This window comes from Melanotaenia boesemani, chromosome 23 (genome assembly GCF_017639745.1).
Source record: "Melanotaenia boesemani isolate fMelBoe1 chromosome 23, fMelBoe1.pri, whole genome shotgun sequence".
Taxonomy (NCBI): domain Eukaryota; kingdom Metazoa; phylum Chordata; class Actinopteri; order Atheriniformes; family Melanotaeniidae; genus Melanotaenia; species Melanotaenia boesemani.
The window spans coordinates 22,013,416-22,038,585 of record NC_055704.1 but is presented as its reverse complement, the minus strand read 5'-3'; the positions used below and the strand labels follow the sequence as shown (position 1 = coordinate 22,038,585).

General features: G+C 38.5%; 1 protein-coding gene across 3 annotated transcripts in view; it reads left to right on the top strand.

The window, feature by feature from the left end:
- Positions 1 to 25,170, top strand: part of atp2b1a (ATPase plasma membrane Ca2+ transporting 1a) — a 37,885-nt gene that overhangs the window by 7,878 nt on the left and 4,837 nt on the right. For all 3 annotated transcript variants that reach the window (XM_041977089.1, XM_041977091.1, XM_041977090.1), the window contains exons 2-20: positions 5,297 to 5,785; positions 12,217 to 12,414; positions 12,620 to 12,877; positions 12,989 to 13,114; positions 14,516 to 14,677; positions 14,804 to 14,842; positions 16,582 to 16,737; positions 16,981 to 17,195; positions 17,456 to 17,698; positions 17,796 to 18,037; positions 18,596 to 18,833; positions 20,045 to 20,224; positions 20,309 to 20,396; positions 20,496 to 20,602; positions 20,794 to 20,985; positions 21,233 to 21,446; positions 21,555 to 21,766; positions 21,875 to 21,982; positions 24,607 to 24,795. In XM_041977089.1, coding sequence (XP_041833023.1) covers positions 5,593 to 5,785; positions 12,217 to 12,414; positions 12,620 to 12,877; positions 12,989 to 13,114; positions 14,516 to 14,677; positions 14,804 to 14,842; positions 16,582 to 16,737; positions 16,981 to 17,195; positions 17,456 to 17,698; positions 17,796 to 18,037; positions 18,596 to 18,833; positions 20,045 to 20,224; positions 20,309 to 20,396; positions 20,496 to 20,602; positions 20,794 to 20,985; positions 21,233 to 21,446; positions 21,555 to 21,766; positions 21,875 to 21,982; positions 24,607 to 24,795 — 3,360 coding nt within the window. In that variant the 5' untranslated portion in view covers positions 5,297 to 5,592. The remainder of the gene's footprint in view (positions 1 to 5,296; positions 5,786 to 12,216; positions 12,415 to 12,619; positions 12,878 to 12,988; positions 13,115 to 14,515; positions 14,678 to 14,803; positions 14,843 to 16,581; positions 16,738 to 16,980; positions 17,196 to 17,455; positions 17,699 to 17,795; positions 18,038 to 18,595; positions 18,834 to 20,044; positions 20,225 to 20,308; positions 20,397 to 20,495; positions 20,603 to 20,793; positions 20,986 to 21,232; positions 21,447 to 21,554; positions 21,767 to 21,874; positions 21,983 to 24,606; positions 24,796 to 25,170) is intronic.

The window sequence follows — 25,170 nt, the reverse complement described above, 5'->3', positions numbered from 1 at the left end:
GTTACCACCAAATTAATGGTAGGCTGTTCATGTCTGAAAGGGGCTCATGTCTCCTCATTTGGTGAAGAGGAGACTTAAGTTTGGGATTTAACTAAAGTGTTTGCAGAATTGGATTGCCCTATTTGTCACTAGAATAATATTGTTTACCATTAGATAAATAACTGTTTGTTACAATCCAGTCTATTAAATAGAAAATAAGACGGTTTCAGTCTGCAACCTCGTTCCCCTGTTTTTGGATTTAAGTTTCTCATAGGCTTAAAATCAATGTTAGTAGGTACGTAGGTAGGTAGGTAGGTAGGTACAGCCATACTATGTGAAAATGTTGGCTTCCAACTGCTAACACTTATTAGAGCTGGGTAATATTAACCTTTTTTTTTTTTTATGAGGAAACAAGTACACAACACGGTTTTATGGTGGGAAAAATCTGTCTGACTATATAATATAATAAAAGTAAACTTTGAGTTTTAGAATCTTTGTCAACTCCACACAATGTAAAGAAAATGATTGAGATCAATAATATCTTCAAACTGATATGGATGCCAAAACTACAGATCTGGTCTGAAAAAGGGAAAATAATACAAAAAACTCTGTTGATATTTACATTAATTCAACCAAGAATACAATATAATAAACACTGACCACTGTATTGTGATGCTTGTTAATGCAATACTGCCACTTTAACCAGAAACAAAATCAGCACAGGAATAAATGAGCGATGCATAATTTCAATATTCGACCTTTTCTTTCGTACATGTTTATACTTTACAGTTTTATTAAAGAATTGAACAGTATGATGTTATTTGTCTTATTTACAGGACTGCACATCATTTCTGCTCTGTTGTTTGTGTAGCGCATGTCCCAATGCGCACACAGAAAGCATGATGCAAAATACGTCCCCGCCCACCATAACTGTTTCAACACTTCAGACAGAATGGATTTTATTAACTGTGTGCCTAACTATAGCTTACTCAAGTCTACATGAAACTCACCTGTGCACCTGTAAATTTAACAAGCAGCTAATGGCCTCCAGACAGATACATCAGGAATATTTTCAGCTGTAGCAGGAAAACAGACAGTTCAGTGAAGAATTCTCTGGCATCCAAAATAAAGTAGACAGTTATTAATTTATTATTGAAAGTGACTACTGGATTGAATTAAAAGAAAGTATTCCAGCTACACATCAGGCAAGTACTGTATTCCACTCATGTACGGAGCATGGAGCAGAGTAGCAATTAGGCTGCCGACTCCTCTGCACAAGGATATCGGTCTGTCCTATTATCTTTTTTCTATTATTTCCAATACAGACATTAGAGCTTGTGCCATTGTCATGTTTCTTAATGAAATGTAGCCATGCTCTAAATCGCCTCTTCCGGCAACAAACAGACACACCAGTTCTGACATTGTTTATTTATAGTCAGTGAGCTGGCCAGCACCTGTTGGCACCGATAGAGGCATTGATAAGCCCAGTGGTGCACGATTCTGATGCTTTGGGTAGTTTGGAACCGGCCCCTGAGCAGAGCCAGATTTTGATTCCCATCCCTAATCTGGCCCTGCAGTAAAGCTTCGTAATAAAGAATATATTCTGTCCTGTTTTCAATATCCGATGACTCCAAACAGTATGCCAACATGTCACGTAAGTTTCCAACAACCTACTTTATTATCGTTTCTGCACTCAACAATAATAAAGGCTACATTTGATCATTCTTTGCACTTGCTTACCGAGTTCAGATATATTTCTGAGTGTAAAGTCTTGAGCTGGAGTTAAGAATTCCTGTTTAGTTTATAGACAAATGATTTACTGTTTAAATATTTAATCTTTGTATAAAAAATCCCTGGCTCATACATGACTTGTGTATTATTTCCAGATAAGGCTAAATGTCCTTGTCTTCACTGGTGCCTTTTTTCCCCCTATGGATCAGATGTCTGAGTTCAGATTAAATTTCAGTGTAGTTTAAATTAAAACATGGTATTCCACCTGGAAATGTAGAGTGCTGAATAAAACTTGTAGGCTATAACTGAATCCTGTCTTGTTGAATCTTTGTAATAAATTTGCCCTTATGGTTGGCAACTGCTTTGTTTAAGCCTCTCATTATATTGTGATGTTGGATTATTGTCTGATTCTTATCTACCTGCTCATGATGAATGAATCAGCTTCATTGTGTTGGGCTGATTAAAGCTCAATGGCCATCAGCGTCTTGTTAGTGAGGGCTCTCTCCATGTAGAGCACCGTGGAGCCCCCTCATGCCACAGATTGTCTTAATTAGATTAAACAGAGGGCTTTTCCTGACGTAATCAGTCAATTGGCCCTTGTTCACTACGTTTCCCCACCAGTTGCACTACAGGGAAGCTGGTGGCTTTTCTGATTGTGTGTTTTTTTTAAGCTATCATTTCCCTCAGTGACAGAGAAATGTTTAAGTTGGCAGGGTACTGATACTCTCAGTATGTAATGCTTGAATGTCAAAGGTTTACTTAACACAAGGTTATAGTATTACAGAGCAGCTAGAATTTCAACATGTGTTTGTTTTAAATTTAAATCATGCAGATTTTGAAGTAGGGCTGGAAAAATCAAAGTTTGAATTAAAAACCCCCCAGCCAACCCATCCAAACCTATTCTGCTCATTTATAGGTCAATATTTTAAAAGAAATGTTTCGTTTTAAAGTTTGACAGGTCTCATGTGGCATGTCTTTACACGGAAGGAGCACTCCGGCTTCTCTTCATGTTTAAGTGGGAGATGACATGTATATGTTGGATCTAGTTTTACACAATGAAGTTTGACAGGAAACCTTTATTTTGCAGTTAGCAGTTGTGTTCTAAATTGGGAAGGTATTGGCAAAAGTTATTTTGATCAGGATTAGGCTTGCATCCTATGCAGTAGTTTTGGAAAACACTCTGCCTTTTGATAGCTTTAATGGGTTTACTTTGTTGTATTACCATACAGTTTTGTTGTTGTCAGTATCTTTATTTCCTTAGTCTCTGTATGCCTTAACCCCCCCAGTACCACCATTTTAAATCCAACAGAGAAGAGATACAGGGAGAAGCTGCTGCCACCAAAAAGCTGAAAGAAGTGCAAAGTTTGTATTTGCAGCAGATAAACACTGAGAGGAAATGACTACCTTTAAAATCTCTGCAGGGAAAAGCCATTTAAGCTCAGAACAGTGATTGCTTGATGCTTATACTGCACTGTGCACACACACTTAGACTGAAACACAGAGCCCAAATTAATAGACAAGAGCATCGCAAAGACAAAAATTATGATTAAATTAAAACTCAAGTAGATCCATTCAGAATCTCTTGGCATTAACTGCAGACAGCTCTGTTATTTTGTATCTTCTCTCAGCAGCTCTGCTTTTGCTGCAGGAGCTCCAGTTTATCTTTTATGCAGATGTTAAATTTTCATGTGTTTGCTGTAGCTGATAACAGAAAATGGAAATGAGCTGAAATATTAGGCGTGTTGAATTTAATCGTTACTACAATGCATCGCGATGAGGATGATTCTGTATCGATGCAGCAACAAAACAATCGATTATAAGTAACAATGCATATATTTTGCTTGCGTGTGTTTGCTGTGGTCTAACCTGCTGCAACAGCTTGGCTGTCTGATGCTGAATATTCGCAGTGTTCAGTTACAAATTGACTAAAATACTTACAGGTAAATGCTTTCTGGCTATAAAAAAAAAAACATGAAAAACTTGACTTTTATATTCTGTTTGAACTGAGTGACTACGGAAAGACTGAAGAGACAAAACACACTGCTTTACTGCATGGAATCTTCCCACTAGAGGGCTGCCTAAACATTTTTGACAGAACATCACTGTATATTTATGTTTCCTGATTATCCAGCAATGGAACAATGAAGTTCAATAATGAAATTAAAATAACACAATTGTTTACATGTTTATGTTGTTTGTCGATGTCTGGACATTCAGATTGATTTCTGAAATTATAAATATACAGGGAGTTCAGAATTATCTGACTGCTTGTATTCATTGATGAAGTAATAAAGAAAATTGAGGATACAAAACATTAATGCATCGTTGAAACAAATCAGTTCATTGACAAGATAATCATAATCGAATCGTAAGACCAGTGAAGATGCACAGCCCTATATAACATGTAATGCCATCGCTTGTTCTACATGCAGAACATGGTTTAGCATTGTTTTTCCAAAATAAGCAAAACCTTCCTTGAAAAAAGACTGTCTGGCATGTGATGGCAGCATATGTTGCTCTAAAACCTGTGTATAACATTCTGCATTAATTGTGCCTTCACAGATGTGCAAGTTACCCATCTCATGTGCCCTAATGCACCCTCCCATACCATTCCAGATGCTAGCTTTTGAGCAGTGCACTGATAATATGCCAGATGGCCTCTCTGCTCTTTAGCCTGGAGGCTGAAGCGTCTGCAATTTCCAAAAAAGAACTTCTTATTTTCCATCAGGCCAGAGGACATTTTTCCACTTCACCTCAGTCAATCTTGAATTGGTTCAAGCACAGAATGTTTTGTATGATTATTGCTCTCAGTGTATGACTTTTTATTATACATGATAGACCCGAGATAGAATAGCTGCATCTTTTTGCTGCCCTTAATGGAGATCCTAATAAATAAAAGAAAAAAAATGATAGAAAGGGTGGCAGTGTTTGTTGGTCTTGCTTGTGTTCTAGTTCTTTTAAAATAAATTTGATCTCTTGGTATACCTACTTTTGTAGATGAAGCCACAGACTCTAGTTTTATTGAGCTAATGCAGTGATTACCTCTATCATAAACTTCTTTTGCTGCTGAGTCAACAAAGACTGAGGCCACTCAGTGTTTGTTTGCAGTTTCTGCAACATACATTTCTTCAAGTCCTTCAAATTTAATTCAAATATTTTAGCGGACTTTTAACTATATAATTCGCCGTGCAGTAATATATACTTGTGTTTCATGTTATAGCAAAGTTGTTCACGGTTGCCTGGCAACCCTAAGCACAGTATCTGGGGTTTCCTGTGTTTTTTTTTTTTTTTTTTTTTGCTCCACAGGCGCGTCCATGTTGTTGCTCTCTCTGTTTTTTCCGGTTAAATAAAAACAAAACGCAGTTGTGTAGTCAAAGTGAGAAATTGACTCTTTGCTTTCTTTCTACAATTTCCACAACATTATGGTATCTAGATAATGGAATACCCAAACTGTTTGCAGTTTTACTTTGACAAGTAGTTCAGGTATTTGCTCACATTGTCTTTCCCATCTTATGGGTCACAGTCCTGTTTTAAGTTTTGTGTCACTTTTGACTTATTTTTTTGTATGCCTGTTCTTCTTTTTCAGATCTGCACGGTGATCTCCAGCTGTGTGGGTGATCCTTAAGTCACCATGAACGACTAGGAACTCAGCTCTCCAAGGGAAATGGCTTGTTTTGTAACATCCCTGCGCTACCACCTGGTCTATGTCTCCAGCTGCCTGTGAAGGGGCCTGTCAGCTGTTTATGGGAACCATCACTTTGTTTGCACTCTTGAGGATTTAAACTTTTTTTTTTTTTTTTTTTTGGACAACTTTTCTGTTTTAGCCCCACTGTCGAGACAAAGCAGCAGTGCTTTGCAAAACACTGGGGAGGCAGCAAGACAATGGCGAACAACTCGTACAGTGGGGTGAAGAACTCCCTGATGGAGGCCAACCATGATGGGGAGTTTGGCTGCACACTCAAAGAACTGCGGTCCTTGATGGAACTGAGAGGCGCTGAAGCGATTAGCAAAATTGGGGATTCTTATGGGGATACTCAAGGACTCTGCAACCGGCTAAAAACGTCACCTATAGATGGTATAGTACCACTTTTAGAAAAGTCTGCATTATTTTAACATGTTTTATACAACAGTGGTAATAGTGATTGCTGCTGAAGTGATAACGTGGTGCATAAATAGTTTTGGAGATGTGTCATCGGCCATGCTTTCCAGATTATGCATACCTTGACATCACTTCCTTGGAAACTCTCATATGCCAGACAGGTGGCCAGGCAGGCTGGCTCTGACTTGGACCAGTCCTGGTCTATTTCGAGGCCTGTGGACATGTTCCTCACATCGTCCCTCTCTCCTCTCCCCTTTCACCTCTGTGTGTGCGTGTCTCTGTGTGTAGGCTTCAGACAGACCAGCTGTTTTCCTGGGCACAGCACCAGTCTGCAGACAGGTCATTGTCCCTCGTGTGGTGGACAAAACAGGAGGCTGATAGGTTGAGCAGCAATGATTTAAGCAAGTTAGCAAAGCGCAAGTTAATTTTTGTGCAGAATGTGTTAGCGCTTTGATACATAAATTACAAAAACAGGATTTTTTTTATAGAAATATAAGGTAGGTCATAGAATAACCCAACTGAAGCACCTTTTAGTCAGCACCTATATGAATGTTTTTTCCCCCCTTTGTCTTTTACCTCTGAGTTTGTCTCTTTATAGACGTTCTGCTTAATCGCCAGTATGACCTTGACTGAACTCTTATGAGAGGGGATTTTCAGTTTGATCCCAGATTAAAACAGCACCACATATTCAATGTAACAGCAATAGTTCTCTGAATGCAGTGTCTTAAAACAAGGAAAAAATCCTGGGCTTCATCAGACAGACAGTGGAAAGCCTCTCTAACTACTCTTGAATTCTTGACCTTTCATTTCTTGACTGAATAAGTGGTACACTGTTTTTTTTTTTTTTTTTTTTTAAGTTGCTTAAGGAGAAGTTGTAGAATTGGAATTTAATTGAGTGAGTTGCCTAAACATGCATGTGGCTGTATCAGGTTGGTAAATTTAGAGTCCTGTCATATTTGTAGCTTGAGTGACATTGGTTGTTGTGTAACTGTTTGCCCTGCTCAGTTTACACAAGTATACCCAGCAAAATAACATGGCTAATCAACTTTAACAATTACTGTTACAAGGCACAAAGACATCTTTGTATAATTTAGTTGTTTTGGAAGTGTGTTAATTTTGGTAGTATACCAGTATACAAACACATTTGGAGGTTTTGGAATTTTCAGCTTTTCTTTTGCCTATCAGTACTTAAAATCATCTCTATCAACAATTTTGTTTCTGAAACATTAAGTTTTCAGATTTATGAACAGATTTTCCATCTGTTAGACTAAGAATAAATTACTGCTAGATTTCAAATGGATACAGATATTTTAATTGATAAACTACATTGCAAAACAGAGTAAGCTTTATTCAGTTGCAGAAATTGTACTCTTGTGCAACTATTTGCCACTACACTACCATAAGCTTGACTAGGTCGAAATCATCTTTCCTCTCACAGCAGGTCTCGTTTCATTTGGCATGCAGACGCTGAGTTTTGACACTTAAGATTTTCAATCAGCTCTTTCATCATTGGTTTGGGAAATTAATTCAGCATTTAAGATTACATAAGCCTGACAACTGACAATGGATTTTTATTTATTTCAGTCATTTCTCAAAGCTTTTAATTCAGTCCTTCGCTAATCTTCACATTTCAAAGTTAATTTCTTAATCTGAATTATGACTGTTCTGTTAGGACTTTGTATACATTAACAAGTTAAAAAAAAAAGTAACAGCATGATCTGTTTGCTTTTGGCTGAAAGTCATTTATCATCACATAAGGCCAGTTGTTAAGCATACTTATTTTTTCTATATTAGCCAAGTTTTAGTTTCACTCATTTCTTAGACATGAACATAAAATGTAACTAGTATGTTTCACAATATATTAATCCTGTGGAATGGAGTGAGTAAAAAAAATCCTTAGAAAATGAAATTATGATAATCATAAATGGAATACATGATAACTGACTAGTATCTGTATTTTAGTCATTGACATTGCAGTATATTTTTTACCTAAATGGAACTTTTTCTCTAAGTTTAATTGTGCAGTTAGACTTATTCAGAAGGCATATCCTGTTTAAATCACTGTTATTGGAAACATTCTTCCATTTCTCCTTTTCACATTAATCCCGTTCATTGCTGTTTGATTGTGGTGTCCTGACTGGTCGATGGGCTTCTGCTATTAGACTGCGTCTCTTAAAACAGGTTCCACGTATCTGTCACTCCAGTCAAAACAACCCCTTCATTCACTAGTGTCTAAAATGATTGATGTATGACATTTGCCAGTGATTGAATGTAACATAATGACCAGAACCTGCCTCTGTTCACATGGAGGAGGAAAACATGCTGGTGCACTTGGAATAATCTCTGGCTTGAAAACTCTTGATGTGGGAGCACAATTGGTTTCTTGTTTACTCATATTAAGTTATCACAGATGCACTGCAAAACTGTGGTTTGGACATTTGATGGTTGCTGAGATTTTAGAGCCTTATTCTGTGAATTTGATAACAGTGAAAACCTAATTTGTTATGTCACTTTGAGTAATCAGTCAATGATCAGATCCTCTACCGTGGAGACATATTGGACATATTTGTAGAGAGTAAAAACTTTTGTCATTTGAAGTCTATGCTGCTTCTTTAGTAAAATGAAGTATCATCCTATTCTTTGACTTATCAGAATTCCTAAGTAGGTTAGTAGAGCATGTTTTCAAATGTAAAGGGACATATTTGTGCACATCTTATAGCATTTTATGTTCAATGGATTATTTTAAGTGCAACAACTGCCATAGTTCAATAAGACGATTCTTTTTCATTAGCTTGAAATTCCCTATGTGCAACAGTAGCATTAATGCTTTGATTAAATGCTTCATAAAATTGATGATAAATATTTTTTCTTTTTGTTAATTTAGCTACTTTTTCAGATTCAGCTTTCCTGCTTTATTAATATAAAAACAGCTTATTGGGGGAAAAAAAACTATGTAAAAGTTTTTGTCTTATTTTTATATTCTAAACATTTATAGTTAAGACACTTCAGGCAGGTTATGTCTGAATGATAAATGTAAGTTGGGTGGACTTGTCTGCAGGGCTGTGAGTGCAGGTATGGTCCAGTTTACGTCAAATGAAATGGATTTATTAAGCTTTACCTATTTGTTAGACAACGTAGCATCCTTCTTTTCAGCATTTTGTATGATTGTTGATTGCATGCAAATAGTTTATTTCAGAAATTTAGACGTAAGTGAAGCAGGTTTCCTATAACATGCAGTCTACTGGGATTTGTCTGCTTATACACAGTAATGTGAAGGCTGTACAGGAAAGTGTGTGGTCCAACTTCATTTAATTATGACTGGCCCAGAGTGATGGTTTACCTTGACCCCTTGATGTTGATTGAAATGACTGTCCTCTGATGGGTCAGCTGGGGACAAGCATCCAGATTAAATGGTTAATGATTACCTGCCTGGTTCTAGTACAAAAAAATTATGCAAGGGGCCAAGGCCAACCTATTTTCCATCTGTGTATGGAAAGGAGAGATGGCACCTTGATTTTCCTCTGTCCCATGTATTTATTGCTCTAATACAAAGGGAAAATGTGGTGTAAAATTGAATGGGGGTATTAACTGTCAGCATGTTCTCATTAGATGTAAACGGAATTAAAGGATATGGTGAGAGACGGCCAGGAAGTGGGAACATGCAGCCATGCTGTTTTTTCTTTTGGGGGGTCTTATTTGCTCTGCTGGTGAGTCATCAGTCTTCTCACCTCTTTTAGAAAAGTATGTTAGTAATAAGTTTTAATGACAAACATGTAACTGATGATGCAGGATTATTTTCCTAGGATTAGGTTTTACATGATTGGAATGAGCAGTGGAATTAGAAAGTTGAAAACGGGCAAAAGAATGAATGGAAGATGTTCTGATGTTGCATCTATTAATTGCTTAAATGGTGCTTTGGGTTTTAGGAAAGTACTTGATCTGCTCTTTGAAGAGAAAAGCATAAACCCACTGTAGTTATTAATTCAGTTTTATCATAGATATGTATATTATATATACAGAAATTTTAAGGACAACATGATTATAATTACATGCAGAAACTGATCATTTTACTTGGCTGACAAACCCAATAGACATAATTCCTCTTAATTTGGCTGGAAGTCCATTTGAACGGGGCAAAAGTCATTTTACTGCAAGGTTTGCTGTTGTGCACTGCCAGTAGACCAAAACAAAGTGTGTCATGAGCCACACCTTCTACCTTAGGCCCATTTATGCTCAGCGCAGAAGACAGGTACGCAGGCAGATGGACAGTTTCAGCCGTTTTCTGCGTCAGTTACGTACATAATTTAGTCTGTTTTCAGGGAGCTTAACTATCCATTGCTTGATGCAGAAGACAGAGCAGTACCACTGGAAATCGCGTGGGCAGTGTTGAGCAGAACAGCTGATACATTTTTTTTGTAAGAGGATAATCAGGAAAGGGGGAAAAAGCAGAAGAAGAATGAAGACAAGGAAAAATGTAGAACTTGAGCGAGCTTTTGAAGAAAGAATATATATGTGAGTGTTATGGGTGTGTTGGGCGGTTGGAAATAACTATAGCGTTGATTTACTGCTGCCAAGCGGTTTCTGTAACTTGTAATGTTTATGTTGTTACTTACCTGTCCAGTGAAAAGAAGGGCTAGCTCCAAGTCTAAATGCAGCCTCTTCAGCCCTGGCTCTGCTCTCCACTCTGAAAACACAAGGCCGATGTTAATCTGAGTTATGTACTTTATCTCACAACTTCTTCGCCAATTTTTTAGAGATAATGTTGGATCCTGGTCGTCTTTAGTTTCCGCTCTCTGTCATTTTGTTTAGAAAATATGAGTTGCCATTGTTTGTTTGCTGTAGCCTTTTATAGGGAGGGAGGGCCAAGGGCTTCGAGAGTAGGGAGGAGGCGTCGGTTTACATGTACGTACTTGAATGCGCAGCCAGACCGGCTGGTAACCACGATGCTGGAGATCAATACAGTATGTGACGCCATGCTAACTCGTGATGAAATTACACCTCTAGTACTTTTTTTTAAATTCCTTTAGTCTAAAAATGACAAATTTCTGCTTATTGCACCTTGAAACAATAATATTTTGTCCAGCTTTGAAATGCTAGGTGCACCAGCCAAAATCAACTATACTGATGCACAGATTAAATCATTTTAGTTCAGTTTTAAAAAAAACTGTTCAAACAAATGAGATGTGAAATCACAGAAACATACTGCAGCTCTTAAAAATTTTTTATATTTGGCCCAAACGTGTAATCAAGCCATCATTTCTAGCCTTTCAAAGTTCTACATAAAAAAGAAAAAAAGATAGTTTCTGGGTTTTGCTTCACCACCAGCCATCATGTTTCGGTGTGTGTGTGTGATAGATTTAAAAGCAATTTTTTATATTTGCTTTGCACAGATTTAAATAGAATTTGATCGGTTGCACCATCAGTCGTCTGTTTTGGCAGCATTTCTGTGCATATGGAGTGAAAGTGTTGTTTCTTAGATTTTTATCCAAATTGTATGGCATGATTTTCTAGGTTCCTCTTGTCTGCCTGCCTGCCTGTGTGTGTGTGTGTGTGTGTGTCTGTCCATCCAACTGTCAGATAATTTTCTCTACTAGGACACTGCTGTACTTCTGCAGCTTCCTTTGATCTGTCTATCTCTACTCTCTTTATTAGACTCAGTCCTTTGCACAATCACCCCTGACCCCAGCCCACCCCCATCTGCCTGTCAGTAGCAGTTTCACAGTCACTCCTCCCTGGATCGTCTCTTCATTCCCACTCACACACATACAGACCTCCATCCAGTCTGCACAGTCACCCACTCAGAGTCAGCATGAAAAGAACTGGAAAACCATCATGCATCATCAAATGTGCGAAGGCTCTTTTGAATACATGAGAATGCCTTGAATATAGAGGCATTTGAATGGGTTGCTACAGAATGTGCTCTGTGTACATGGATGTATGGTTCTCAGGCCAACCAGATGTGTCAGAGATGACACTTTAACCGGCCAGCAGTGAGTCTATATCTTTAGTCAGTTGGTCATTGTATTGGGGGGAAACAAAAAAAACATTTTGTGGGCTTAGATCTGACCTCTGCGCTCACATTCTCTGGCCCAACTGAAAGAGGTGAAAGTGTTTGACAAGCCCACCAAAAGCATGTCATTGTTGTCCAGCATTGTCTCCTCCACAGCGTCCAGTCAGAAATGCTGATTCCTTTTGGAAATGATGCTGAGGCCCAGTGCCGAGAGCACAGTTCACTGACTCTTACTTTCATGAGACAAGCTTGTTTTCTGTGACCTAAATGTTTGCAGTACCTCACCCATCTGTGCTTAGATTATGTGGCTCATAATTTAATATTTGTCAATTGATAGCAAAAAGAAAACAAAAATCATTAGTATTAAACACTTTGTTTTTCTATCCTTCCTTTCTAGGTCTAAGTGGACAGCCTGCTGACATTGAGAAGCGGAAAACGGCTTATGGGCAAAATTTAATACCACCCAAAAAGCCCAAAACCTTCCTACAATTAGTGTGGGAGGCACTACAAGATGTCACACTAATTATCCTAGAAGTGGCAGCCATAGTTTCACTAGGCCTTTCTTTTTATAGACCACCAGATGCCGAAAGAGAACGTAAGCAGCAAAACTTTTTTCACTCCTCCTTTTTTTATTGATTCATTATACTTATAATATGTGTAAGATTGAAATCTTTTTGTCTTAAGCAGTTTAGATCTAAATATTTGTCTCATGACCTGCTGTCTTGTCAATAGGAGGTATCTTTTGTAACATTTGATATTGAACTTTTTGCCAAGTAAGAGTTGCTCCTGTTCCTCTGCAGACTGTGGAAGAGCTGCTGGTGGTGTGGAGGATGAAAATGAGTCTGAGGCAGGATGGATCGAAGGTGCCGCCATTCTTCTGTCAGTTGTCTGTGTAGTGCTGGTGACGGCATTCAATGACTGGAGTAAAGAGAAGCAGTTTAGGGGCCTCCAGAGCCGTATTGAGCAGGAACAGAAATTTACTGTTGTCCGTGGAGGACAAGTTATCCAAATTCCAGTGGCTGAGATTGTGGTCGGCGACGTTGCACAAATAAAATATGGTAAGAGAAATAATTCTGTCACTGAAATGATTCAGTGACAAGTAGTGGATGAATTAATGTAACAAGGTGTGTGAAATATCAATAACTGAATAACTATATTGTGTGTTTCAGGTGACCTCTTACCTGCTGATGGAGTTCTCATTCAAGGCAACGATCTGAAAATTGATGAGAGCTCGCTCACAGGAGAGTCGGACCATGTTAAGAAAACACAAGAAAAAGATCCAATGCTGTTATCAGGTACTGTTGAGCCTCAGGTTGATATTAGCTTTCAGCTTTTCTTAGCTGCTCAGTAATGGAAGACAGCAATGATATCAAAATAGATGTAATTATATTAGTAGAAAACAAAGTTAATAAGCAAAACTTAAGGTGGCATTGTCAGACAGGTGCTTTTTAAGGAATAAACAGCAAAAGGTTGGACACATCTACGAAGCTCACTGAGCTTGTTACTTGCATCATAAACAACATACATCAATTTCAAAGACTGTCTTCCTGTTCAGTCTTTATAATTATCCACAGATTACCCTCCTTCAGTGTTGTAACAAATTCCATTCTTGTCTCAACCTTATGCAATTGCATGTATGCGGTGGTCATTTGTGGAAGAAACCCTTAATGAAATATTCTGGTGATGTAAGCAGCACTATTCATAAAGTCTTTGAATTCATTCAGAATATATTTGAACACAAAATAATGATAGTAATGTAAGAGTCTCTTCTGTCTTAAGCTTTGATATAGACTGCAGTTAAACTTAGTAATCTTAAGTTTAGCAGCAAAATATATGTTATATATTTTTGTAAAGTTTACATTACAGTAATTTAACTGATGCTTTTATCCAAAGCGACTTAGAATGTTAGGTAGGGGTGTTAGGGTGTTGCCTAAGGACCCAACTGGAAGGTGTTAATATTCGTCCCCTGGGCGAATCGAACTCTGGTCTCCTGCATGGGAGACGGATGCTCTGCCAACTGTGTTATTCAACTATAAAACTTTAAATTAGCTAAACCTCTAATTGTCCATGTTTTGAAATATAAATGAGTGATTACAGCTGTGGAGCATGCTGCCGTAAAGTCAGATTTTAAAAAGTTTTAGTGAGATTAAACGTAAATTAGGGATCCTATCCTGCTGCTCAGTAAAATTGGTTATCCGCCTTCAAATATCCCCCCATTTAAAGCAGTAATTATTCTTTTTATTCTGTTTTGAATCCATTCAGAGCATAAAGCTTTCAGCAAAGTCCTTGTGCTGCCAAAAAGTATTGTCCTTACCACTATGCTCCGTTACCCTGACAAAGCTTTATCAAAACAAAACTGTTTGTGTATATATGTGTATATATGTATTTAAATTTTTATTTCCTTTGTAAAATGACAAAGATTGTCTGAGTGAAATGCAGAGCTGTAGCCGCTGCTGTGATTTAGCCTCTCACATTTGCATTAAATCACCAAAACTGACAATAGGCTTTGATTAAAGACTGCTGATTAAAGATGTGGAGGATATTTTCATTAGTGACCATTTATTTAGCTTCACTGTTTTAGTGCACCATTCTTTGCATTATTGTTTTGTCAAATCAAGAATAAAAAATCATGTTAGCTTTAAAACATACTGCTTCATCTATATAGAAAATATTTTGTTCTATACTTCTGTTCACAGGCACTCATGTAATGGAAGGCTCAGGGAAAATGGTGGTCACTGCTGTGGGTGTCAATTCTCAAACTGGAATTATCTTCACTTTACTCGGGAGCGGTGAGGATGACGACGACGAAGAAGATGAAAAGAAAAAGGAAAAGGAAGAGAAGAAGAAACAGAAAAAAAGTTAGTTTTCTCCATTACTTAAAGATATCATCATCTTTTGTTAGAGCTGTTAAAAACCAGAAAGGTAAAGGTTGAAGATTTAGTTATTGCTGTTACTGATTACACGGTTTTTCTTTGTCCCCACAGACAAGAAGCAGGACGGATCTGTGGAAAATCGTAAGAAAGGTAAGTTTTATCCACACACATGCTGTGGCACTTACAGCCGTATATAATTGCCTTACAGCTTAGCGCCTTCATTTAAGTTTAAGCCTTTAGCTTTATCAGTGTTGCTCTCCCAGTTTGATCGTGCTGGCTGTAGGTTAAAGCAGCAGTCTGTTTTTAATTGGCTGCAGTGCTTTTTATTTAGGGTAAGGAGGAGTTGCATATTTCTGCATGACCCCATGTCAGCATATACTTAGGACGGGCTGTTCTTGGCCGTCCAGTGTACTGTCTGGCCCTCCCTTCTGTCTCTCTTCTCGTCTCCTGTCCTTCCCTGGCACATTGTGCTTTGAGCAGCAGGTGCTACTGAATCCAGTTATAGCGATTAGCGATGAGAAGATTAAAGCCATGCAACAATTCTGGGGCCAGAACATCTGCTTTCCCACCCATCTTTCTATCTGACTCTCCCTCAGGCCCCCACCATTTGTTTTCTATTGATGTCCTTATACCAAACTATTCATTGTCAAAGCACTGGAGTTGCACTGGTTCAGTTTCAGGTGGATGGTAATGAGGCTGTTTAGTGGTAACTCAACCATCTAGCCAGACTTGCGGTCCTCTGGGACTGTATGATCAGTAGTGCTTGGGTCTGTGACCACAACCCTGGTGCTGATCCCTGGTGCACAGATTCCCTCTGCCTGCCAGGAATCAGCAGTAATCCTTTAGACTGAGATTACATTGACCATGTAAGTGCAGAGCAAGCCACAGTACACTGCAACTGCAGCAGTTGACTGTGTCTATTTTATATATTCATACAGTGCCATTTGACTGTCCATAGCATAATATCATTAACAGAGCCTTCACCAAAATGGACAGCAGCTTTTTATGCCTCTAAAGAACTGCATTAGATGCACACAACTTCAAAATATGGCATGTTGATAAATGTGTCCGCTCTCTTCTAGCAGTTGCATCATTGCCAAGCACAGTTATTGATTTTATCATATCAAGTACCATGATAGAGAACCACCCCTGCTGGGCCACTAGTACTTTGTTTTGTATTTCAGTGTTTTTTTTTTTTTTGTGTGTGTTTTTTTTTTTTTACCTTTAGAGACTTTGCATCTCCAAGGTTACTTGATTAGGAGAGGATTTTGGAGTCCTATGATTTGAGCTGCAAGAAGTTTCAGAATTTACATGACAACAGCTGCTGTGGTTACTGGTTACTGTGAAAGGAGGTGCCGACTCCTCAGACATATCTCTTGGGTTCTAGCTCCAAAAGCTCTTCTTTAAATCTCCAGGAGAGTGTATGGCAATTACTCACATTTCCTAATCTTTGAGCTAATTACTTGCACTCAGATCACTGCAGGCATAATGACAAACGCTGAATCTCAAGTCACGGTGGATAAAAAGAAGCATGGAAATCATTTTCATTGAATTTGAATATTGTCTTTTTGTTTTTTTTTTTAAATAAACTGTTGTCTTATAATAGATTGTATGATGGGCTTGAAACATTCCCATGAAGCAACAGTTCTGTCAAACTGATCTCCATACTCATAACAAAGGTTTAATTATAGTTAAAATAAAGATCTGAATTCTTTTTCAGGCATGTACTCTGTTTTTTTTTATAAATCTTGGAATTGGTCTAAAAAGACTAACTTTTTGTCCCTTTTGTTTACATATCAAATTATGTTCATGTCCTTCACATTATACCAGTTAAGTCTAGGACTTCACTGTTTTATTGTTTAACTTTGCCTTTGCTCTCTTTTATGCAGCCAAAGCACAGGACGGTGCTGCGATGGAAATGCAGCCTCTGAACAGTGACGATGGAGGTGATGCTGAGGAAAAGAAGAAAGCCAATCTGCCAAAAAAAGAGAAGTCTGTCCTCCAAGGCAAGCTGACCAAACTAGCTGTACAGATTGGAAAAGCAGGTGAGTCAGACAGAATTACTTGACTTTGTCACAGCTAAATGCTGTAAAACACACTTATTTTATGTGTCTGCACCCTTGTATGTTCACGTTCAATTTGATATTTAGGAAGCGTCTCCAACTTTTTATAGTTTTCTAATAACACATACCTTGCTCATACAGTTGGAATATCTTCACTATATTTACTTGTTGATGATACACATGATCAGATGTAATATTTTTTTTTCACTCTCTCCTTCTCTCCAGGATTGGTCATGTCAGCCATTACTGTCATTATCCTGGTGGTGTTGTTTGTAGTCGACACCTTTTGGATCCAGAATCTGCCCTGGGTCAAGGATTGCACACCCATTTACATTCAGTTCTTTGTGAAATTCTTCATCATTGGTGTCACTGTTCTTGTGGTGGCTGTTCCTGAAGGCCTGCCGCTTGCTGTAACAATCTCCCTGGCATACTCTGTTAAGGTAAAAAAAGATTGCTAATTCTGCCAAGTGACCTATGCCAGAGCTGACCAGCTTACGTTTTAGCCTATTAAAACTAGCAAGCCAGGCTGTTAAGACAAGGCTAACTGATACTTGATCTGATCCCCTTTCTTGTTCTGAAGTTGTTTCCCAACAGAAGACTTTATCTTACTACTTCAAACATGATTAAGTTAATGAGCTTGATGCGATAATTATTCAGCATGATTTTTTTTTTTTAAATCTGTTTTATTTTAAATCTTCAGAAAATGATGAACGATAACAACCTTGTGCGTCATTTGGATGCTTGTGAGACCATGGGCAATGCAACGGCCATTTGCTCTGACAAGACTGGTACTCTCACCATGAACCGTATGACTGTGGTGCAGGCCTACGTTGCTGATAACCACTACAAGAGGGTCCCTGAACCAGAAAAGATCCCTCCCTCCATTTTAGACATCCTGATTCTGGGCATAGCAGTGAACTGTGCCTACACTACTAAGATCATGGTATGCTTGTCAAAGAGATGTCTGTTTGTGAAATATATTGTGTAATAAGCAACTTTGGAAGCTTACTTTATTGTATTCTTGCTCCCTCCCCCATCAGCCTCCAGAAAAAGAAGGAGGTCTGCCACGACAAGTGGGTAATAAGACCGAATGTGCCTTGCTTGGCTTTTCTAATGACTTGAAACGAGACTACCAAACTATTCGCAACGAGATCCCTGAAGAGAAACTGTACAAAGTCTACACCTTCAACTCAGTCCGCAAATCAATGAGCACTGTGTTGAAGTTGGCTGATGGCAGCTATCGCATGTTCAGCAAAGGAGCCTCTGAAATTCTCTTAAAAAAGTAAGCAGTTTTTATTTTTTCTGCTCTTTTAATATTTGTTTATATTTTGTATTGAATGGTTGACCATTAACCCAGAGACATGTTAATAATCTGTTTTGTCAACATAAGTAAAAATATTTATTGGAAGATTGCTCCTCTTTTGCCCCTAATTTGTTCCTTCTGGTGAGACTTTGGAGTAAATAATATGTGTAATGGCTTAACCAGCTAAGAAGTTCAAGTGCATCCCACCCAAGCCCCTTACATTGCGACTTAAAAACAGGCGCTGAGAAAATGAGCCGGTAACAGCTCTGTAAGCCTCTTAACCAAGCAGGCTTCTTTTAACTCACAGAGGGCTTAGTGTGACTTCTTACTACTACTGCACTACATTGCACTACACCATTCATATGCTTTGTTTTCTCCTTACTCAGCCCTTTATCTGATCTAAATGACTCTTTTGAGTTTGTATTTATTTCCCTCTTCAACCATGTTCCTTAACTCCAACTCTCCTGCTTGTTTTCTTCTTTCTTCTTACTATATGTACACATGTATACATTAAGATATGCCCTTTTCTCCTCCCAGGTGCTATAAAATCCTGACCGCAAATGGTGAGTCAAAGGTGTTTCGCCCACGGGACAGAGATGATATGGTCAAGAGGGTGATCGAGCCCATGGCCTCGGAGGGCCTGAGAACCATCTGCCTTGCATACAGAGATTTTACTGTTTCTGATGGTGAACCGGACTGGGACAATGAAAATGATATCCTCACTGGAATGACCTGCATCTGCGTAGTGGGAATTGAAGACCCCGTGAGACCAGAGGTAAGTAACACATGGACAAAATGTAAACTTATGGTTATTTGCTAGTGTATACACTGTGAACAAACAAATCTGAATAGACCAAGCTTGTGACAGATAGCTTTAATAGGGGGACTTTTATGTAAACTTTAACCAGTGGTTCAGGAGTTTGGTTGAAATCAACATACAGTGTAAAAGATAAACCCCACTGCCGGTCAAAGTGTTTGTGTTGGACATTTAATAGCTGTTTTAGCTGCACAAGTTGCAAGGTCAAGCAGCCCTGCTTCTGGGTTGTACTGTTAATGTGTTACACAGTGTCCTCTGCCTAGTGTCGGGTTATACTTTAAGGGAAAAAAAGGGTTTTATGATGTGTAGTCCTGTCTAAAGGAGAAACAGGCACACAATGGGATAAAGTAAAAATCCAGCAGAGTCTTATGTTAAAAAGGCAGGGCATGTTTTTAAACAGTCTGTATTGGGAGGCATCTATAGATGGTTGGCAGTTGTTCACAAGAAAAGATACAAAAATAATTTTCTTTATTTAAAAAAAACAAAAAAAAAAACTCAAGTGAGAACCTATGTTCCTTCTCACCTCCTCACAGCATGACAGTCAGTAGAGGATGTAGGTGTAACTGTCACATTGTCAGTTTAGGAAGCTGGAAAATTTGTGCCACATGCCCCCCCACCTCCTCCCTGCTCTGAATCCAATCTTGGAAAGGTGTCGATAGGGGATATCCTGAGTTATTTGACCATATGACGAGCACTTCTGAAAGGCCATGCTGGCAGCTTAATGGGGCTTCCTCCAGTGGCCACCCTGCTCACCCTGCAAGGAGATTGAGTGATGCAATGTCAGCCATTTTTCAATGCCCAACATCATTGCTTGCCAATACTGGAGTGGTCATTTTGAGGCTCAAGAGGAAGCAATCCTACAGTGAGATTTAAAGATTAATGTGTGAAAGAGAAATTGGTTGCTACATGCTCCACTGTCACTTATTTGCTTTGGCTTCCTGACGTTTTGTGTTGCTGTAGTCAGAGCATGCTCACACTCCGGCAGGGACATAATAGAGGGAAGAAGAGGACACAATAAAGAGGGTTTTGAAGCACATCTATAGCGGCAGAAAGTAATTCCTAATGAGCAGTGTTAAAATATTAAATCAAGTCTTTGTTGAGCTACAGTTTTGAAATTCAAAGTGAGCCACAAGGATGATGAGCATTCTGTTAATTTGTGTTTCGTTCAGGTCCCAGATGCTATCAGGAAATGCCAGCGTGCTGGAATCACAGTTAGGATGGTTACTGGGGACAACATAAACACAGCTCGAGCCATCGCCACCAAGTGTGGCATCCTGCAGCCCGGAGATGACTTCCTCTGCCTGGAGGGAAAAGAGTTCAACCGCAGGATACGGAATGAAAAAGGAGAGGTGGGCTGCAGAAAAATGCTTAAAATACAAAGATTGTTTAAAGATATACATTTGGGATTCTATCAAGGTTTGATGTGTTTGCAGATTGAACAAGAACGCATCGATAAGATCTGGCCTAAACTACGAGTACTGGCTCGTTCATCCCCCACAGACAAGCACACCTTAGTAAAAGGTAGTTTTCTTTAGAATATAAATGGAAAAAGTCTGTTTTAGTGTTTGTTGCTTTAAACTGTAGAGGCCTAAATTTACGTATTCATTTCTGCTATTCCAGGCATTATTGATAGCACAGTACTGGAACAGAGACAAGTAGTCGCAGTAACGGGAGATGGTACAAATGATGGTCCTGCCCTTAAGAAAGCTGATGTTGGTTTTGCTATGGTGAGTTTTGTTTACCCTCTATAATGAGTGTAGAAGTCATCCTGCTCCAGTTAGTCTATTATGGTAACCAAAACAATATTAAACATTCATCATTAGCATTTAGTTCTGGAAAATAATGGTCATAAAAAAAGATCTAGCTTCTTTATCTGATCAGATGCAGACACATCCTTGATTTTCATTTTTGTTTTCAGGGTATTGCTGGGACAGATGTTGCTAAGGAGGCGTCTGACATTATCTTGACTGATGACAATTTTTCCAGCATTGTTAAAGCGGTCATGTGGGGCCGAAACGTCTATGACAGCATCTCAAAATTCCTACAGTTTCAGCTAACCGTCAACGTGGTGGCTGTCATTGTAGCATTTACAGGAGCCTGCATCACACAGGTTAGTACCGTATCATCTGCCTGAAAAAATAATTTACCTCAAACTGTGAGGAGATTGTATGGTCACATTTTGAATAGCAGATGTCATGGAACAGCAGGCAACAACAGATTGGAAGGTTTTTAAATAGTCTTGCATAGTTTGATTTGTGTCAATTTAAATTTCTTGTCTTGTTGCTGTAATTTTCAATGTTATTTCAGATGATCTGAAATGTATAATCTGATTTTGGTTCTTCCATCTCTGACATTAGGACTCTCCCTTGAAAGCAGTGCAGATGTTATGGGTCAACCTTATCATGGACACTTTTGCTTCATTAGCTCTGGCTACAGAGCCCCCCACAGAATCCCTGCTGCTAAGGAAGCCATATGGCCGCAACAAACCTCTCATCTCACGCACCATGATGAAGAATATCCTGGGTCATGGAGTGTACCAGCTAATTATCATTTTTATGCTGCTCTTTGCGGGTAAGAACTTCCTCTATATCTAAAGATTTAGTTAAAGTGCATTTTGCTGTAGTACCTTTTTTTGTGTGCTTTCCAAGTTCATCAAATTCCACCTACTTTTTTCTGCAGGAGAAAAAATATTCGATATTGACAGTGGCAGGAATGCACCCCTCCATGCCCCACCCTCTGAACACTACACCATTGTCTTCAATACCTTTGTATTGATGCAGCTTTTCAATGAAATCAATGCTCGCAAGATCCACGGTGAAAGGAATGTGTTTGAGGGCATGTTCAACAACCCTATCTTCTGTAGTATAGTCTTTGGTACCTTCCTTATTCAGGTAAATCATAATGAAAACGTCTGTTACTTGCTTAAGGTCTTTATCCTAAGCATCAAACATTAAGTGAAAAATTTAGCTCTAATTCTTCCTCACCTCTTCGTCTTTTAGATTGTCATAGTGCAGTTTGGCGGGAAGCCATTCAGCTGTGTGGCTCTGACCATTGACCAGTGGTTGTGGTGCACGTTCCTGGGGTTTAGCTCCCTTTTATGGGGACAGGTATGACAATGTGCTTCACCTTCATTTGTAAAGATATAAAAATATGGGTTGACACTGCCCCCCTGTGTTAGATTTAACAAACAAAAAAGTGTAATGGTACAATGTGTTCTGCTTCTGTGAAGAGATGGTAGACTAACTTACTTTTCAATTATTGTTTGAATTTACTAGTTTATAAAATGTTATTGATTTTAATAAACTAGTAAATATTATAGAATTGACTGGTGTTCTAATTGATAGTTTTTGTTAGATGTTTAAAGGTTTTATTGTTAGTATTGCCGTTTACGGCTCAAGATTTGTAACGCTAGAGGAAGACAGAGAATAACCAATGCTTGTGCCCTTGTAGCATTTAAAAACAGACCTTTACTGAAAATGATCACCAAAGCACAGGGTAATATTCAAGCTGTCCAAGTGTTTAACTTCTGTTGTGCTAGACAACATTAGATGCTCATCAACATATACAGAATCTATTCTGATTTTAGCACATCATGTCTACAGTCCTCAGAATGCAGCTGCAGCATGTGATCGATTTAGGACTTCTTTCATAAACAAAAGCTTCATTTGTAAAACAGCTGATCAGATCTAAGACATCAGGCATCTGAATTCACAGTTTTATTCTTAAAATACTTTTACTTGATTGTTCATTCATAAACATAAGTTTGTTTTTTTCACTTACTGTAAATAAAATATGTTAGCTGCAACTTAAAATTAATTTTTCTGCTCAGACTTACACTTTAATGCGTGACTGATGTTTGGCTGTCATCACCAATGTTTTCTTCTTTTTAATATTGATGAATTTGAGGGAAAAAGTAAATTATTTATAGTTTCTTCAGAGACTGGGAATTAAAACCATGAAGTCTTGCAAGAAGTCGAAGGCTGTTTTTAATCAACAAAGGGTGCATAGATCTGAATGTTTTCATGGACATATAGTGGTGTGAAAAAGTGCCCCTTTCTGATGTTTTTTTTTTTTTTTTTTTTTTTTGCATGTTTGTCCCACTTAAACACAAAATGCAGTTTTTAAATGAAGGCTATTGTGGGAGAAAAAAATCCAAACCCACATGGCCCTGCACAAAAAAGTGATTAATCTAATAACTGGTTGGGTCACTCTTAGCAGCAGCAACTCCAATCAAGCGGTTGTGATAACTTAACAATGAGTCTGTTACAGCGCCGTGGAGGAATTTCTTTAGATTTAGACCATAGATGTACGCTATATATAAGCAATATATTGAGTGAAGTTACTGGTAAAACATTATTTATGCAGCCCTCTGATGCCCTTAAACATTAAATCACATTTTCTCTACTCCATTATTTTCTTGACCATAAAGTGACGACTCATACGAATCAAAATAAAAACCAGAGACACTTTTCTCAGATGTTAAAACATGTCATTGTTAACAGAGTTGCATTTTAAACATAATGGTCACAAATAGTCTGGAACTTCTGTTACTCCACAACACACACAGTGAGTTGCTGTTACAGCCTGAGTCACGTAGTATTTTCTGACATAGTGAAACTAAGCGTGACAGGACGTTATGACAGTTGCTGAAGACAGACGGTAATATTCATTATTTTAACTTTCCCCTCTATGTTCACATCGCTCCTTCTTGAATGCATCTCAATACGCAGCTGATGGCATGATGAACGCTTGTGTTCTATAAATATTTTGTACACTATTTCTGCAGTTGCAGGCTTTTAAGCTGTTAGCTAAGGCTGTGTTAGGTTGGCATAACCTCAGCGATGCTATTGCTAACATTAACAGATGGAGTAATTTAAGCTAGGTTAGCACAACTTTAGCAATGCAACGTAAATAAAAAGCATGACCGACGCAACAAAGCACGGGCCACTATCATGTCACATTGCAAACAGAGTAAAACGAAAACTGGAGACATGTTGAGTCATTTTTAATTACACGTCGTTATAAACATGCCTGTCGTCAAGCTCTGCTATGCCAACCCCTGTTAAGCTGCCTGGCTGTGGCTGCAGCTATAGTTACTGACAGCGGCGAGGATTGAATGGATTCAGAGCTCAATCTAGTGGAAAAACGGTGCAACGACATTCTGCACGACTCTGACACTTGACAACATTTACCTTTTTATGAGAAATTAAGAATATATCTGCATTTAATTGGCAAAAATCTGCCCGCTTGATTGTTTTGAAAAGGGCTATAATCGTCCAATTTAATCAGCTGGCCGATCAATCGATCCGACTCTAATAAAAATCTTTATGTAAAAACTGCATTTTGTGTGTACTAATTTCAATTTCATTTGATTTGAAACATTTAGGTGTGAAAAACATGAAAAAAATGAGAACGGTGCAAACACTTTTTCACACCACTAAACATGATGGAACTGAAGCTTTCGATGGTGTTTTTCACACACCTGCTATCATTAAATTTAAGGATGCTTTATTTTTTTGTCACAATCTGTCACTTCACTGTCTGGTTTAAGGTATCAAATTTAATGTGTCAGATCTACTACCTTGCAGGGCAACGAAATCTCAGCGTCATTTGCTGCTTAAAATCTGTACTGTGTTATACCAGACTAGTTCTGTCTTTAATGAAATGTCATTCAAAGTGTTTAACTTCATTTTAAGTCTGTGTTGCCCCTAAACATTATGATGTCTTTCAGATTATCTCCTCAATACCCACCAGCCGCTTAAAATTCCTGAAAACAGCAGGCCACGGCACACAGAAAGAGGAGATCCCTGATGAAGAGCTGGAGGAGCTGGACGACATGGATGAGATTGACCATGCTGAGCGGGAACTCCGTCGAGGCCAGATCCTCTGGTTCCGAGGCCTCAATCGCATCCAAACTCAGGTAAAATTCCACTGAGTCTCCTGTGTATCACTCAACACAACACCAACACCCAGGGAATCAAAAGCCATAAACCCTTCAACTCTTTATTGCGCTCTCAGCTTAAATTCTGTTTTGTTCCTCCTCTTTGCATACTTAAAGAATGGCTTGTGCCCTAAAAATAAAAGGCCTTTCTCTAATTTTTCTGTTCCGCTTCTGGGTTAAAGCAGGTTCTTATGCCTCTTTCTGACTATCTGCTGTAAAACTGACTAGTTTGAAGGTACTGATGAGAAGCAAGTGAGTTGGGTTGGATGGAAAGCACGATAGAGCAGCTGAATGTTCAGGAGTATTGGCATGGCTCTAACTGAAGGTATGGAAGGATTCTGCAGAGAAAAGAGT